The sequence below is a fragment of the Salvelinus fontinalis genome, chromosome 1, assembly GCF_029448725.1.
Source record: "Salvelinus fontinalis isolate EN_2023a chromosome 1, ASM2944872v1, whole genome shotgun sequence".
Classification (NCBI taxonomy): domain Eukaryota; kingdom Metazoa; phylum Chordata; class Actinopteri; order Salmoniformes; family Salmonidae; genus Salvelinus; species Salvelinus fontinalis.
In genome coordinates this window covers 40,370,547-40,387,344 of record NC_074665.1, presented here as the reverse complement: position 1 = coordinate 40,387,344, position 16,798 = coordinate 40,370,547, and the positions used below count along the sequence as shown (strand labels likewise).

The following is a 16,798-nucleotide window of genomic DNA, read 5'->3' as shown; positions in this document are numbered from 1 at the left end:
AACTCATCTCTTATTCTACAGAAGTCTATTGTCACTGTCAGATGAAAACCTCATATCTCCAAAATATAAACTTTTTAGCAAATGGAAAAAACAGCCACATTTTACTGTTAACAACCATACAATTATCAAACTTCAAAAGCTATTTTGAATACATTTTGTTAGTCCTAGAGTCATATAATGTTTATAGTACATTTAGGGAAGTAACTGATTTCATTACATGTAAAAAAAGATGGAAAATTGGCAACAATAGAATTACAAGGTTTTCCTCCGACAACACAGGTAGGCTCAACAGTAATCAAGAAATGTCCCATTCCCAATGAACAGACATATTTGAGTAGTATATTCTACCATACATACCTTGTATTGACAATGGTTTGCAAGATGAATCTCTGACCAGACATTGGTAAACCTGTCCCCTCCTATTTTGCGTATACTCCTCCAGGGGGGCACTTATAAGCAACCTAGAGGTCAAAGGTGTGTTTATGTTATATTAATTGACAAAAATACAACACCAAAAATGATGAAGCCAATTTCAGATACATAAGACGCAACAAGACATTTTTATTCGGATTTAGAACAAAGTTTACTTGATCTGAACGGTCTAGTTTTAGAACGTCTCAAGACGGCTGCTGGAGTTTCCGAGTTTCAACATGTCAAATCTTGAGCTAAATTTTTGCTACGAGACTGATCCACAGTAAAGAAGTCAATGGAACTCGACCAAAACAATGGAAATGGCATAGAAACACGTGGGGGAAAGGTGCCGTGGGGGAAAAATACCGAATCTCCTCATTGCCCCACAGCAAAATGTGTCAACATTTAGGCTATTATTTATATGTGTATTTCACACTATGTTGAGGTAAAAATAGTGTTTTAATGCTTGTATGGATGTCATCCCATAGACTCATGCTGCTTACGGCCAAATCCTGACGCAACAGGAACTGGGATTTGTCGGACCAGGCAATGTTTTTCCACACCTCAATTGTCCAGTGTTGCTGATCGCGTGCCCACTGGAGCCACTTCTTGTTTTTAGCTGTGTAGTCATCTGCTGCAATAGCCCATCCATGACAAGGACCGATGAGTTGTGAGTTCTGAGACGTTGTCCTGCACAACACTGTTGTACTGCATTATTTGCCTCTTTGTGTCGCTCTTGTTAGCTTGCATGATCCTTGCCCTTCTCCTTCGACCTCTCATCAATGAGCTGTTTTCACCCACAGGACTGCCACTGACTGGATGTGTTTTCTGTTCATAGCACCATTCTCGTGCGTGAAATGCCCAGGAGGCCGGACGTTTCTGAGATACTTGGGACCGGCACACCTGGCACCATCGCTCATACCATGCTCAAAGTCGCTTAGGTCACTTCTTTTTTTTCCCATTCGAACATTCAATCGAACAGTAACTGAATACCTTGATGCGTGTCTGCCTGATTTATATAGCAAGCCACTACGAACCATTTCCGTGTACCTAATACACTGGCCAATGAGGAAAATTACATTTTTGAAAAAGAAAGAAAAGGTCAAACCAAGTCACTAGACTTGTCTCCATATGCTTTTTCTTACCTTTCTGGGCTATTCTGTACCACCTTGTATCCAAACCCAGCAGCAGCAGGTTTGCTGACATACTTCCAAGCAACTGGGTCAATGTTAAAAGCCAAAGCACCTTGAGGCAGTAAGCAGAGGAGACAATATATCAGAAAGAGCATTACCACAACCCAAACATTCCACATTTTCTTTCAAAACATGAATGATAATCTATTTAAGAGTGTAAGATATTGTAAGATATTGAAACCGATCTCAAAAATCGATCTCATAAACTTGACTGGGACAGCTAGTGGCGGTTGGTCCTGCCTCATCTTAAATGGCACCAACCGCCACTGAGTGGAGGATATACACAGGTATGCGCCCTATACCCACTTTTTTTTCCAGTGGGCATTGCCTATACTCATTACTTAATCCCTACTGTTGCGTATCGAAGTAGTGTAGTGGAGGTATACAACGTATTAATTATACAGGACAACAGAAAAACATGCACAAATTAGCAAAGCACATGACATATATTCACGTCTGGAGCATAAATAGCCTAATTTCAACAGTATTTTACTAGGCAAGTCAGTTAAGAACAAATTCATATTTTTAATGACAGGAACAGGTTAACTGCCTTGTTCAGGGCTGACCTTGTCAGCCTTGGGATTTGATCTTGCAACCTTTTGGTTACGAGTCCAACGCTCTAACCACTAGGCTACCCTTCCACCCTGCTGAATATCATTTGCAGGTAGAAAGAGTGCGCAGCTCTCAACTGGTTGTTGCATGGAGCAGCTCACAAAATAATGACATCGGCACCTGGTAGGTAGGAAAGACGTTTCAACTTCTGGTATCGACCAGTAAATGCTAACTAAGACAACAATCAGTATGCAAACCAGGTATTGAAAACGTTTGGTCCGTAATCTTGGTTAGTAGGCTATTTGTGATGCCCAATTCATTCGTCATGAACATTTCTAAAGGTTTTCCCCAAAAAACTTCCCAATAAAATGTTGACAAAAATGTAGGTCTACCTGACAGAATGATATAATGTTGATTTGTATCAATGGGGGGAGCATTTGTTTTGCTCATTCGACTACAACTACAACTTCCCAGACCTCAAAAACAGTCTCCAGACATGGTTGAAGCATTGTTGTGGACTTACATTTTTTAAGAACATACGTTTTTTATTTATTATTTGAGAGTGAAAATCAGACAAATTTATAGGAAGACAAAGGATTTTCACACAGGGCGAATTTCCTTCACAAAGAACCCACTTCTCCACACACAACCATTAGGCTAGCATTTCACAATCAAAATGTACTACTACTACTCGAGAAGGCAGAAGTTTCCATACGTTTTCCCATGGTCTATCTAGCTAGCTTTTGTTAATGTGAAGTCAATGTTATTGGTTGACTCCACTGTCACTCCAACATTTTGCCCTAATACAGGCAGATGGCAGATGCCTTCTATCAAGCTTCTGAACAACTAGCCAATGACCATAAACCACCATATAACATCCTTATTGCATCTTTTTTTAATCTTCTCTTTCCTTTCCAACAAAAACTGAAGAGATTAAATTAGAACATCTTTGAAAAGAATAATCTAATTATTACAAATGTTATTATTTTATAAATCCTTAGTCTTTCTCTGAAAGCGTAGAAGGCCCACATTGTTCCCCACTGTTTTTGGGTTAGTAATAATTTATCGAGTGGCTCCATTTGCCCTGCGCATGCATTTTTTCACCATTCTGAATGTCTAAAGAATCTGTATCTTCTTCTGAATAAGATCACAGAAATACTGGACATTTTGAACTCCTATTATGTTGGCGATAAAATTCCAAACATGTTCTTGAATTGGACTCATTTTTCTGGTCTCATTCTTGACTCGGTCTCGAATCTTGACTCAGACTCGAATCCCTCCGGTGTTGAATCGGTCTCGCTTTAGGTGGTCTCAAACACAACACTGATGTCGAATAAGCATTTACATGCATGAATTGATGACCTCTTGGTGACAAGTTGCAACACAGTACACCCACACACTAAACCACTGAACAAATATATTATCGCAACATGTAACAATTTCAAAGATTTTACTGAGTTATAGTTTATAAGGGAAATCAGTCAATTGAAATAAATTAATTAGGCCCTAAACTATGGATTTTACATGACTGGGAATACAGATATGCATCTCTTGATCACAGATACCTTAAAACAAAGTTTAGGGGCGTGGATCAAAAAAACTGTCAGTATCTGGTGTGACCATGATTTGCCTCATGCAGCGCGACACATCTCCTTAACACAACGTTGATCAGGCTGTTGATTGTGGCCTGTGGAATGTTGTCCCACTCCTCTTAAAGGGCTGTACGAAGTTGCTGAATATAAGTGAGAACTGGAACATGGTGTTGTACATGTCGATCCAGAGCATCCCAAACATGCTCAATGGGTGACGTGTCTGGTGAGTATGCAAGCCATGGAAGAACTGGGATATTTACAGCTTCCAGGAATTGTGTACAGGTACTTGCAACATGGGGCTGTGTATTATCATGCTGAAACATGAGGTGATAGCTTATTCCTGCCCTCACCATAACCCATTGCTTATGCCTGCCTGCCCACACCATAACCACACCTCCAACATGGGGCACTCACGTCCCTCACAATGTTGACATCAGCAAACCGCACGCCCACACAACGCCATAGATGTGGTCTGCGGTTGTGAGGGACGGTTGGACATACTGCCAAATTCTCTAACACGAAGTTGGAGGCAGCTTATGGTAGATAAATGAACATTTACTGTAATTCTCTGGCAACAGCTTTGGTGGACATTCCTGCAGTCAGCATGCTAACTGCACATTCCCTCAAAACTTGAGACATCTGTGGCATTGTGTTGTGTGATAAAACATTTTAGAGTGGCCTTTTATTGTCCGCTGCAAAGTGTGCACCTGTGTATTGATCATGCTGTTTAATCATCTTCTTGATATGCCACACCTGTCAGGTGGATGGATTATCTTGGCAAAGGATATATGCTCACTAACAGGGATATAAACGAATTTGAGACAAATATGCTTTTTGTGGGTATGGGACATTTCAGGAATCTTATATTTCATTTCATGAAACATGGGACCAATACTTTACAAGTTGTGTTTATATTGTTGTTCAGTGTACTGTATATAACAAGCACATGTAGTGTAATTAATGCTTATATTGTAACAAGTCTTACAATACATTATGAATGTGATAAAGGGGCTGATGTTTATGCATCATGGACAGGTTCATAATTACACTACGTAAGTTTCATGTGTGAAAGCTTAGAAAAATGTTCATAGCTGTAAACATGCTACACTTTCAATAATACTAGTATGGCCCTCTATTAAAGAACCAGAGAACCCAACATGGTCTGAGGGAGGCAATAACCTGTGGCTTCATAGAGTTTCCTACCACAAGGTTTCAACATAAAATGTATGTTTGCATTTACTTACACCCTCACATTATATGGAGATAGATTTCTATGGAAACAGGACTTTGGTAGTAGTGTAGCAAGCCCAAAGTCACTACTGTAGTAGTAGTAGTACTAGTAGTAGCAGAGGTAATAGTAGTTGTAGGAGTTTTGTACAAGGAGGAAAAATGACAAGTGAGAACTGAGGATGTCTAAAATATATCAATGGATCTGCAAAACCTGGCACAAATGTAGTCTGTGGAGATGCAAGATCAAGACTGTAAATATATAACAGTAAGTTTTATGTGTAAAAGTATAATAGTCTCTATCAAGCATTTATGTATGGGAAGACATTCAATCATCTGGGATTAGTATCCAATTGCTACGCATTTAAAGAAGCTTCCCTGACTTATTTTCCAACCTCTTGTTTTAAGTCATTGGATGATACCAAAAATGACCAAAAAAAAGTCAAATATTGGCAGACTATGGACTGAACATTATTAAAACTGAACATTATTATTTCCAGCAATGTTACAGTAAATATATTTTGCCTACCTGATAAGTAGAATGAAAGGGGTATTATCCAATCCATTGTCATGCTTCCATGAACACGCAAATGGAAGGAGAGGTCTGAGTTCTGAGATCTTAAGATTGTGCCAGTTTGAGAAGAGGAACTTGATAAAGAGGAAATGGCTTCGGTTAACACTTTATTTGGATAGTTCCAAGTAGCAGCTGAACTGATGGGGTGAAACTCTAACAATATTTGATCCAATCTTCTCTACTCTCTCTCCATTTAGCTTTCCCGCTTTCTCTTGCTGTATAACAGGATTCCCCAATAGGCGGCACGCGGGCCAAATTTGGCTCGCAGGTGATTTTATTTTGGGAAAAAACAATAACAAATGTTTTATTTATTTATTATTTTACATTGTTTGACATAAAATACTGTAAAATCATCAGGGAATCAGATCAACGTTATTTCAATTTAGGGAATATTTTCCTATGTATTCCCACGCATAAATAGAGAGGCATAGGTGACCGTATCTCATTGTAGTCAAGGTTTGAAATTATTCTGTTTTTGTCAAATAATATACTATATGTATTTCTGAGTCGATTTGTGTTGTACCACCATCCGCTCAAGGAAAATTTGTGCCCCAGCTGAATGTATAATAGTCCTCTCTTTCTTTCACTTTCTGTCTGTCTTTGTCTACAGTAGCTCAATTGGCCAACTTGCTTTGTCCATATTTATTTGTTTTGCTACTCTTTATCTGGTGTGATAAAGGTTTACAAGTTTGAGGATCATGATGATGATGCTTATGAAGATAATGATTACTATTATTATTATTATTATTATAAAGATGACTATGATGAAGCACTTTTATTTGGATACTTTTGTATGCACATTCTCCCACAATTAATGTACGTAGTCAACAGAATATACAACAATTTTTTTACAGACTCATTTGTACTTTCATAACAGCCCCATGTTGAGGTCAACTGCTTTGCTCTCTATTTGCTGTTGGCTGCTGGTATCACCCGGTGGATATTCTTGATAATATTTACAGTAATTTCTGTTATTACTATTATAAATTCTCACAAATGCCTTATTTGTAAGAATTTGCCTTCTTGTTTGCTATAGTGCATTGTTCAGTGATACTGGTCTTGAGAAAAGCCTATGAGTTGGAATGTCAACATTAAAGTCTCTCCTCGTCTTGCTTTTTTTTCTATGGTGATATGTATCGACATCAACATCCAACAGTACTTTCTAAATAAATAGGAAGTAGTCATTGCGCCGAGCAGGATGTTCAATGAAGTTGCGTAAATTGTCAGTTACTTTGAAATACAATAAGGAAGGAAGCAAAGCAACATATTGTGAATACATACTTTATTCCATGGCTCCAGTACAAACATTATACTGAGTTAGGTGTTACAGACCCAGGCATAATATTACATGTTTTGTAAAAACACAACGATGGGAATCTCTTCACCTTAAAAAAGGTGTGAAATGGTAGGGAGAGGGAATGGAGGCAGAACACATTTTTTTTGTAATCTTCTCTCTGAAGCAAGAGCCCAAAGAAAGGTTTCCGTTTCTCTCTCTTTTTATCCGTACTGAGGTACCAAACGAGTAATGTTGCAGAGGGTCGAGTAGAGACGGCTTCTTAGGAGGTGCCGAATAAGACATGGCACTCCCCATGTGGGGGAGGGTGGCGGGGACAGGGAGATGGTGGGAGGGTTAGGAGAGGGATACTGGTGAGTGTCCATGCCTAATAAGCGTGGTTGGCCACGAACAGTGATTCTCCAGCGGCGGTGCTGTCTCCGGAAGCGACATACTTGCCTTGGCAGGCCAGGCTGTTGGCCTGTGGAAGGAAAGAATAACAACATAAGAACAACATAAACTTGTTTTCTGCTGATATTTCCTAAATGTGGAATTTACATTGTGGCTTCCTATACATCTATAATATAAACATGTAGCCTCTGTACAGACATAAATAATCACATTTGAAATATGAGCAAAATATATGACAATATTTTATATTTTTTACATATAATGCCGAAAATATGCATTTCACGTGGAATATATGCAAAATCTATTAAAAAAAAAAATTTGAAAAATATATTTGGTTATTCATACCAGAGCTCTCTTGATGAACTCCTCCTGGGCAGCCTTGCCATTCTCAGGTTTGCCACCCCATGCCTTCAGGGCGGATGCCTGGAGGGCACGGCCATAGGAAAAAGTCAATGCCCATGGCCTGTGCAGGGGACACTGGTTCATGACGTTCAGGTTGATGGATGCCTCCTCCTCAGACTGGCCACCGGACAGGAAGGTGACGCCTGTGGGTGAAGAGGGGAAGAAGAGAGGTTATTTGTTTTGTAAAAACCTTCCTAAAGAAGATACAACAACACATTGTATGTGAAATATTCACAATAATAAAATATATAATATTGTAACTACATACTGTATGTGAAAGTGCCATATTCATGGAGAGTGAGTTTGTGTTTGTGAAAATGTGTCATAACATCGAGTGTGAGAGGGTGAAGGTGGATGTTTAGAAATGTATATGTGTATCGTGCTGTATAATGTGCTGTATTCAGTGTGTTGTCGGCCGCTCACCGGGAACTGCTGGGGGCACGGTGCGGCGCAGGGCCGTGACGGTGGCCATGGCGATCTCCTGGTGGGTGTACTTGTGTGAGCAGGAGTGTCCGGCGGTGACCATGTTGGGCTTCAGGAGGGTACCCTCCAGGTAGACATGGTGGTCGGACAGAGCCTTGTACATTGCGGCCAGGACCTTCTCAGTCACGTACTGGGTGCGCTTCAGGTCGTGGTCACCGTCGGGGAGGATCTCGGGCTCAACAATGGGGACAATGCCGTGCTAGAAGAAGGAAGAGGTCATGAGTACTAAAATACACTTTTAGCCAACGTTGTTGACCTTGACAGTTAACAGTCCAAACAGTAAAGCTTTAGTGGTGAGTGGCTCTCCTCCTATCTTTCCTCTCTATCCCTCTACAGCATGGATTAGCAACTTTGATGTGGGTGGGGGCCACAAAAAATCTGAACTCATCACGAGGGGCTGCAGTTGCTCGCCGGCCTGCGAGCAAAACATTTTAATGGCCCCCCTCTTAACAGTGGAGAGACAATGTTTTAGTTCTACACATTTTGCCATGGGGTGTAGAGAAAATGTTGCTGTTTTAAAGCAAGTTTGATGCATTTCTATACATTTTGCCATGGGGCGGAGAGAATATTCTGTAATTTTATAACTCATTAAATGCAATTCTACTCATTTTAGGGCGGGGAGAGGATTTAGCCATTTTTAATAGGATATCTGAGTGAGACTGACTAACAAAATCAGAGGGGGCCCCCCGGCCGGTAATTCAACCATGATAACACGTTTAAATAGCTGGCTGCTAAATGAACTCATCAATCTAAATAAATTTAGCTGACGTGGACTAATTGACTATCAGTGACTGACATAACAAAAACTGCTGCAGCAACCAAATAAAAAAATTGCACTTTGTGTATTTTACTATTCTAACTTGCAAGAGTAAGTTGAAACTCTGACTCCCGGGGGACGCCAGTTGCCCATCCCTGCTCTACACTTACCTATGTTTTCTGATACTGTGATTTTATAAAACTGTAATCATTTCTGAGGAATTTATAAGAATTTAATACATTTATAATTGCTTATTTCATGAAAGTTTTAACCCACATGTTTCAAAAGAGTCAATGATTCTAAGGTAACTTGTGGGCCATAGGATAATTGCACCCACAACTTTGCCATTGGTGGCAATGTGCTTTAACTACCTGAGCTAATGAACTAACAAGACCCCCCGAGGCCTTAAGAAAGGGTTGTGTGATTCTTACCATCTGGCAGATACTGGCATAACGAGCCAAGACATTGCAATTCTCCGTGATGGCCAGGCGGGAGGGGGTGGTGGAGGTGATCTTCAGCACACAACGCCACTTGGCGAAGTCACAACCGTCCTTCTTGTACTGGGCGCAACGCTCGTACAGGCCATCCAGACCTGACGGAGAAATGGATTGAGGCAGGGAGAGAAAATAGAGATGAGTATGGTATCTTGGCTTGCGCAAGCCAGAACCTATCTCAAGGCACCTTGAGGTACAAGTACATGCCCAGGACAGTAGTCTATTGCAGAGCCTTATCCCCAATCTATCTCCTTATTGCTGAGTGCCAAGTGAAGATGTATAGGTCCCATTTTTACAGTCTTCAGTATGACCCAACTAGGGATTGAACTCACAACCTTCCAATCTCAGGGAGGACACTCTAACCATTAGGTCACTAGGCCACTTCTAGCTAGGTTGGAATAATATATAATCATTTTTGATCTTATAAACAAATTATTGTATGTTGTTGTACTGTATGTATGTATTCCCATTAGTGGGGAATGCCATCGATTCTTCCTATTCTTCCTCCTTACCCTGGGTGGTGGTCTCTCCGTTGGTTCCAGCGAGGGGGACAACACCTTTGTCAACCTTGATGCCTACAACCCAGCCTCTGGACTTTACGTGCTCGGGGAAGGTCTTGCCGGCATCGGTCTTCTGGTACAGGGTCTCGTGGAAGAAGATGACGCCACCAATGCAAGGCCCGGCGCGATCGTCGGCGGTGAAGAGGAGCTGACGGTACAGCCTCCTGTTCTCCTCAGTGTTCTCAGCATTGATGCTCTGGAAGCGCTTGGCAACGCTGCCTGTTGGGGGGAAAGAGAGTTAGGGAATGAGGGTTAGACTCACGGAATAAAATAGAACAAATATTATGTTATATCTCTTTGGTTAAACTGAATTTCCGAATTTGCACAAATCAGTAGTTCAATTGTCCTTAGCCATGTGAATTAAATAAAATGAACTTGAACTGAACTATGAAACGGTTGTATCATTTTAAGCTTAAGTGTGGTATTACTTGTTGGTTCTCATGAAATGGTTTGAAGAAGTTATAATAAGGTGAAAAAACACTCATTGTGCACATTGTGACAATGTAGTTGATCTGATTATGAGTATGTCTTTGCATGTCATAAAATATGGGTGCATTTTCTTTCCATAGGTGTGTGTGTGTGTGTGTGTTTAATATTGTGTGTGCAACCAGTTTCTGTTGGCCAGCTTTGCGTACCGGTAGACTCGTCAGCTGCGAGGATTCCCTTGCCCTTGGCGACAATCTTGAGAGCGATGTCACTGAGCTCCTTCTTCTGATCAGGAGTGAGGAAGGGGAATGCGTGAGGCATTTTGACTCTTATCAGAAGGAAGTGAAAGAGTGGGGTGACAATGTTTAAAATTCTGAGGGGGGGCTTGAGATACACAGAAGTGCATACAGAAATAGATAAGTAGCAAATAAACAAAGGTATATTTCATGAAAAGCAGTCAGTGACGTGAAAAGAGTGTAGACTACTTTTATCGTAAGATTACAGTATGTGGAAAGGTTCAAAGAAAAGGGAAGTAAGCTGTGGATGAAGAAAGTGGCAAGTGTTTGCGTCTGTCTGTTTGGGTGATTGTCTGTACGTCATTCGAATGTACTCTTTTTGTCTGTCTTCCTCTCTTGTAATATATAGGCTTAACATGCCCCATAATCTGTTTCTCTATTTGTCAGTTTGAGAGAGTTATATGACTGTTGTTGTCTGTCTGTTTGAGAGTGCTGTAGAGCTGTGGTTGCCTGTCTGTATGTCTGTCCATTTGAGATTGCTGTGTGACTGGTGTCTGTCTTTCTGTCTATAATTTGCACGCCTGCCTACTGCATGTTAAGCTCTGGTATCTGTTGCAGCAGCCAGCCCCACAGCCATGATAGGCATGTGAATGACTTTTTCCATTTTCTAGTCTCTCTTAACCCTGACCTTTCCATTGGCTGCTCCCCCCTCCTCTACCCTCCACTACTCACACTACACCTCCTTTACCCAACCCTGTCTTGTTACAGTACCACTCAATCCAATAGGTCAAACTAAATATAAACATTGGAACACGGCAGCTGTTACCAAAGCACCTCGTGTTTCTCTCAGAGTGGTTATGTAGAAGGGTACTGTGTGTGCATGTGTGGGGCCTCCTTCAGTCGCTAACTCAGATCTATATAGATAACATTATGTGCTGTAGCTGTAGTACAGTACAGTTAAGTACAGTATAGGCTAAGTTAAAAGTGTGCAGCGTGAGGAAAAGCAATTAGTGAGTAATTTCCACTTTTTGGTCGAAGCAGGCTAGCGTAAAGCAAAGAAATAATGATACCTAATGTAGCAAAGCAACATTGTGGTATGCTAGCCTGAGTGAGCATTTAAGAGATTCATCTTTTTAGGAATGTTTTTAGCATAGAGATGTGTCTAATGCATGCAAAAAAAGTTGATTAGCATTGATGCACCATTGATCGTATAATAACAACAATGCTAGAAAATTCTACTCATGCATTTGCTCTTGCAGTTTCATATACGTTTTATAATGCCAGCATACAATGTTTGCAGTGCTCTTTCAATTCTATATCACACATAATATAAAGTACAAGCAGCCAGAGCTATCCTAGATTTTTTTAAATAAATATATGCTTTTATTCTTATTAAGATATGATAAATATCTTAGTAAGATATAAATGTTGGGGAAAAAATAATGAATTTCCCTCTTATTAAGATATGATTCGATTAATTTACCTTGGAGGGTTGGAGGAGAGCTGGGAGAAGAGAGGGGAGAAGATCCGACTAAAGTTCGCGACAACCTCCTGGCCCGCTTGGGACACTTTTTATCCTCCTATTGTGACCCCTCACATTTCAGCCGCCGGCTAAAAAAAGAATGGCAAGCAACCGGAGAAGGGCGGTGACATTAAAAAAAAACGTGCTAGTGTAACGCAGCTAGGCGTCCCATGCTATCTGGGAAAGGGCAAAGAGGGAATCAATGGGCGATGAGCAGGAGACAGTGAGGAGAACAAATAAGAGTGGGTGCACATTAAATGATATGATATATGCCATTTAGCAAACAGTTTTATCTAAAGCGACTTACAGTAGTGCGAGCACACATTTCCATATGGTGATCATCATTACGTTGCAAAAACCATGCTCTACCAACTGAGCCACACAGGACCATATAGGAGAAAAAAGAGGGTAATATAAAGTAAAATCAATGGAAGAGAGGGGAAAAGAGCTGAGAGGCCATGGGATGAGAGAGTTGGGGAATAAATGTAGACAAATATTCAGGTTGGAATAAAACTATCAACGATAGATAATCAAGATTCCTTTTCCTCCATCTGAAATACTCAATAAACCGCTCAACTCTCACAATAAGCCTGCTTTATTTTGCATGCTAATAATAACTTTCATGAATAATAATTTACACACTATGAGTAAATAGGTATTTCATTATTTGTAAACATTTATCAGCATTACAATTCATAAGCATATATAACATTTATAATGAATGAAGAAGCATTTTAAACATGTATAAATATTCATGAACATTTACAATGGCTAAATAAGGAAAGTTATTATAAAGTGTAACTAGTTCAGTTATTATAAAGTGTAACTAGCGAAGCAGCTGTGAGTTCACAGAGTTTCACCAGTTTGAATGTTCTGAAAGAGCAACATGGCTAACCTGCTCATAGAAATCCAATCCTGACATGGTAGCACTGTGTGATGATCCTTGACCTTTTCTTGACCTTCTATGGCCTTTGCTTGGCAGGATGGGATCAGATGGGTGTCTTGGCAAAGGTTGTACATGCATGAAAACATTGGACTTGTCTGACCTCGAGTTTGTTTCACTTTCTGACCCTGTATATCTTTGTTTATTTGTGAAGTTTACTCACTGTTTGTTTTTGACATATCTCATCTCCTTTAAATGTTGTGTGGTGTATGAACGAAATCTGAAGGCCTTGTGTGTTCACTGTGAGAGTAAAAGTGGGCTGCAGCTGCCAAATGCCAAATGTTGGCCAAATGCCGGGGCAAGTCACAATGTGATATGAGACAGCTCATGACACACATCTTTAGGGTTGTGAAAAGCTGTTTGTCTTGTCTGAAATAGTATTCGAGGTAACCTCAGTTTTACCATGGAAACCTGCAGTACGTTTGAGGCATTACCAACAATGACACACGGCCGATGTGTCGGAGATTGAGGCACTGAAATAGACCGTTGACTTCCTGAAAATAAGTAACACAGAGTTGAGAATCAGCCCCACTCAAAGTTCTACTGATTGCAGCATGAGCTTTCTCGCCTTTAGTGTAGTCTCAAATTACGAAATATATCAAGAGCATGGAATAACCAATAGTGAAGAAAATAGTATCTCTCTCTCTCTTTGATTACATTTTTGTCCTTTTATATCTCATGCAATTTCAACATGTGCTTCACAATGTGGTATTTAGGACTTAACAAGTTAATCAGTTATTAATGCGTTTTAACTTGCATGATTAGTCATATCAAAACCATATCAATCAAATCAAATCAAATGTATTTATATAGCCCTTCGTACATCAGCTAATATCTCAAAGTGCTGTACAGAAACCCAGCCTAAAACCCCAAACAGCAAGCAATGCAGGTGTAGAAGCACGGTGGCTAGGAAAAACTCCCTAGAAAGGCCAAAACCTAGGAAGAAACCTAGAGAGGAACCAGGCTATGAGGGGTGGCCAGTCCTCTTCTGGCTGTGCCGGGTGGAGATTATAACAGAACATGGCCAAGATGTTCAAATGTTCATAAATGACCAGCAGGGTCAAATAATAATAATCACAGGTGTTATCAAGGGTGTAGCAAGTCAGCACCTCAGGAGTAAATGTCAGTTGGCTTTTCATAGCCGATCATTAAGAGTATCTCTACCGCTCCTGCGGTAAACACAGTAAATAAGAGCATGTAACTTCAACGCAACATGAGGGCAAAGGGTAGTTATTAAAACTGGGTGAGACATTTCTCATGTGTTTATGATAGGGATGTAATGATTCACCAATATGCATTGGTCCCCGGCAAAGGACCCCAAACCAATCCAAATGTAGCATGCACCAGAAAAACAAAAAATCGTCAGAAAATCATTTGAATTGCCTGTACACCATTTTTTTTTGCTCAAATTAATATCTAATATTTTTCGGATAACTGTGTCCTCTCCTTCAGTGTCAAACTAAGCAAACTAATTCAAACTAAGCAGGGGGGCAGCGGTACCGTCGAGGTTAGAGAAGTGGTCAACAATCAGAGCTTTGCCGGATCGAATCCAGTCCTGGCAAGGGAAAAAAATCTGTCAATAAATCAGGTGCCACTTACTGCCGATGTTCCCTTGAGCAAGGAACTTAACCCCCTAAACTGCTCATTGGGTGCTGCGCTCTGCTCCAGCCTCTCTAATGTGTGTGTATATTGGGGGTTGGATAAAAGCAGAAGACAAATTTCTATCTTGCATGGACTTATAATTTATATCTTAATTATGTTGGCAGTCATTGATCTACAAGTCATTTTGAAATGCCGAACAACCCCAGGCAAAATCAGCACCATTGACAAATTGCACACTGTGCACTGCTTCGCATGCTGACCAATGAGAGGTAGGCATATTCCTGATCTGTCACATCTGCGTGTCACCTTTAGCATTTAAATGTTTGTCAAATAGCTTGCACAATATAAAGCTTTATTAGTTGAGTGACAACCAATGTAATTGTCTTGGTTATTTTGATCAAATGCCTGTTGAAAATAAAAGTAGTCTAAGCTACCACCGGAGACACAACACTCATCTGGCTATAGGTAGGCTACATGGTGATTCTGCACTTATGTAAATGTGATATTTCAGAATGTATTTGTCCTAAATTTGCTACATTTTTTTTTTTTATAAATTAGCAAACATTTCTAAAAACCTGTTTTTGCTTTATCCTTATGGGGTATTGTGTGTAGATTGATGAGGGAAAAAAACAATTCAATACATTTTAGAATGAGGCTGTAACGTAACAAAATGTGGAAACAGTCAAGGGGTTTGTAAGACACTGTACATCATTTACACACACACACACACACACACACACACACACACACACACACACACACACACACACACACACACACACACACACACACACACACACACACACACACACACACACACACACACACACACACACACACACGAGGGAGAAGTCAGCTCAGACAGATCCAGCTCATGATCTCTATGAATAGCAGAGTTTAATTTAGAATTGAAAGTTAATAATGTTAGTGAAACAAATGTTAGTGCATCAAATCGTATTGCATTGAACAAAATTGCATCGATTTGATCCCCTGATCGAACTGAATCTCACCAAATCGTTTCAAACTAAAATGTATCGCTCCTGTATCGTACTGGAGCCCATGTATCTACGTATATAGCCCATGTAGATACCATTTTGTTGTCTTGCAAAGTGGGATTAAAACTAATTTAATTGTCATTTTTTTTGTCAACTATCGACACAAATACTCTGTAATGTCAAAGTGGAAGAAAACTTTAAAATTAAAAAAATGTATATTGGAAAATTAAACAATATATATTCATTAGATAAGTATTCAAATCCCTGAGTCGATACATGTTAGAATCACCTTTGGCAGCGATTACAGCTGTGAGTCTTTTAGAGCTTTCCACACCTGGATTGTACTATATTTGCCCATTATTCTTAAGAAATTATTCAAGATCTGTCAAGTTGGTTGTTGATCATTGCTAGACAGCCATTTTCAAGTATTTCCATAGATTTTCAAGCTGATTTAAGTCAAAACTGTAACTAGGCCTCTCAGGAATATTCAATGTCGCCTTGGCAAGCAACTCCAGTACATAGTTGGCCTTTTATTTATGGAAATGTTTCTGCTGAAAGGTCAATTTGTCTCCCAGTGTCTGTTGGAAAACACACTGAACCAAGTTGTTCTCTAGGATTTTGCCTGTGCTTAGCTCTATTCCATTTCTTTATATCCTACAATCTTTCCTAGTCCTTACAAATGACAAGCATACCCATAACATGATGCAGTCAACACCATGCTTGAAAATATGAAGAGTGGTACTTAATGTGTTGGATTTGCCACAAACATAACGCGTTATACTCAGTACAAAAAGTTAATTTCTTTGCCACATTTTTGCAGTATTACTTTTGTGCCTTATTTCATTCATGTTAGTATTGTGGAGGAACTATAATGTTGTTGATCCATCCTCAGTTATCTTCTATCAAAGCAATGAAATGAACTGTTTTCAAATCACCATTGGCTTCATGGTGAAATCCCTGAGTGGCTTCCTTCCTCTCCGGCAAATGAGTTAGGAAGGGTGCCTGCATCTTTGTAGTGCCTGGGTGTAATAATACACCCTCCAAAGTGTAATTAATAACTCTACCATGCTAAAGGGTAAATGTTTTTTTTTTACCCATTTACCAATTGGTGTCCTTCTTTGCGAACCATTGGAAACCTCCCTGGT

At 40.0% G+C, this 16,798-nt stretch overlaps 2 protein-coding genes across 2 annotated transcripts in view; both read right to left on the bottom strand.

The window, feature by feature from the left end:
- Positions 1–5,665, bottom strand: part of LOC129854250 (integrin alpha-M-like) — a 66,082-nt gene extending 60,417 nt beyond the window's left edge. Inside the window, exons 1-3 of the mRNA XM_055921071.1 lie at positions 5,505–5,665; positions 1,557–1,656; positions 358–461 (exon numbers count right to left, since the gene is read on the bottom strand). Coding sequence (XP_055777046.1) covers positions 358–461; positions 1,557–1,656; positions 5,505–5,547 — 247 coding nt within the window. The 5' untranslated portion in view covers positions 5,548–5,665. The remainder of the gene's footprint in view (positions 1–357; positions 462–1,556; positions 1,657–5,504) is intronic.
- Positions 5,666–6,814: 1,149 nt separating this feature from the next.
- LOC129854245 (fructose-bisphosphate aldolase A) lies at positions 6,815–12,184 on the bottom strand. Its single transcript, XM_055921058.1, has 7 exons — positions 12,075–12,184; positions 10,565–10,683; positions 9,882–10,148; positions 9,307–9,467; positions 8,059–8,317; positions 7,579–7,778; positions 6,815–7,303 (listed from the first exon to the last, which is right to left on the bottom strand). The coding sequence occupies exons 2-7, from the start codon at positions 10,674–10,676 to the stop codon at positions 7,211–7,213; spliced, it is 1,092 nt and encodes a 363-aa protein (XP_055777033.1). The 5' UTR covers positions 10,677–10,683; positions 12,075–12,184; the 3' UTR covers positions 6,815–7,210.
- Between the last annotated feature and the right edge of the window lie 4,614 nt (positions 12,185–16,798).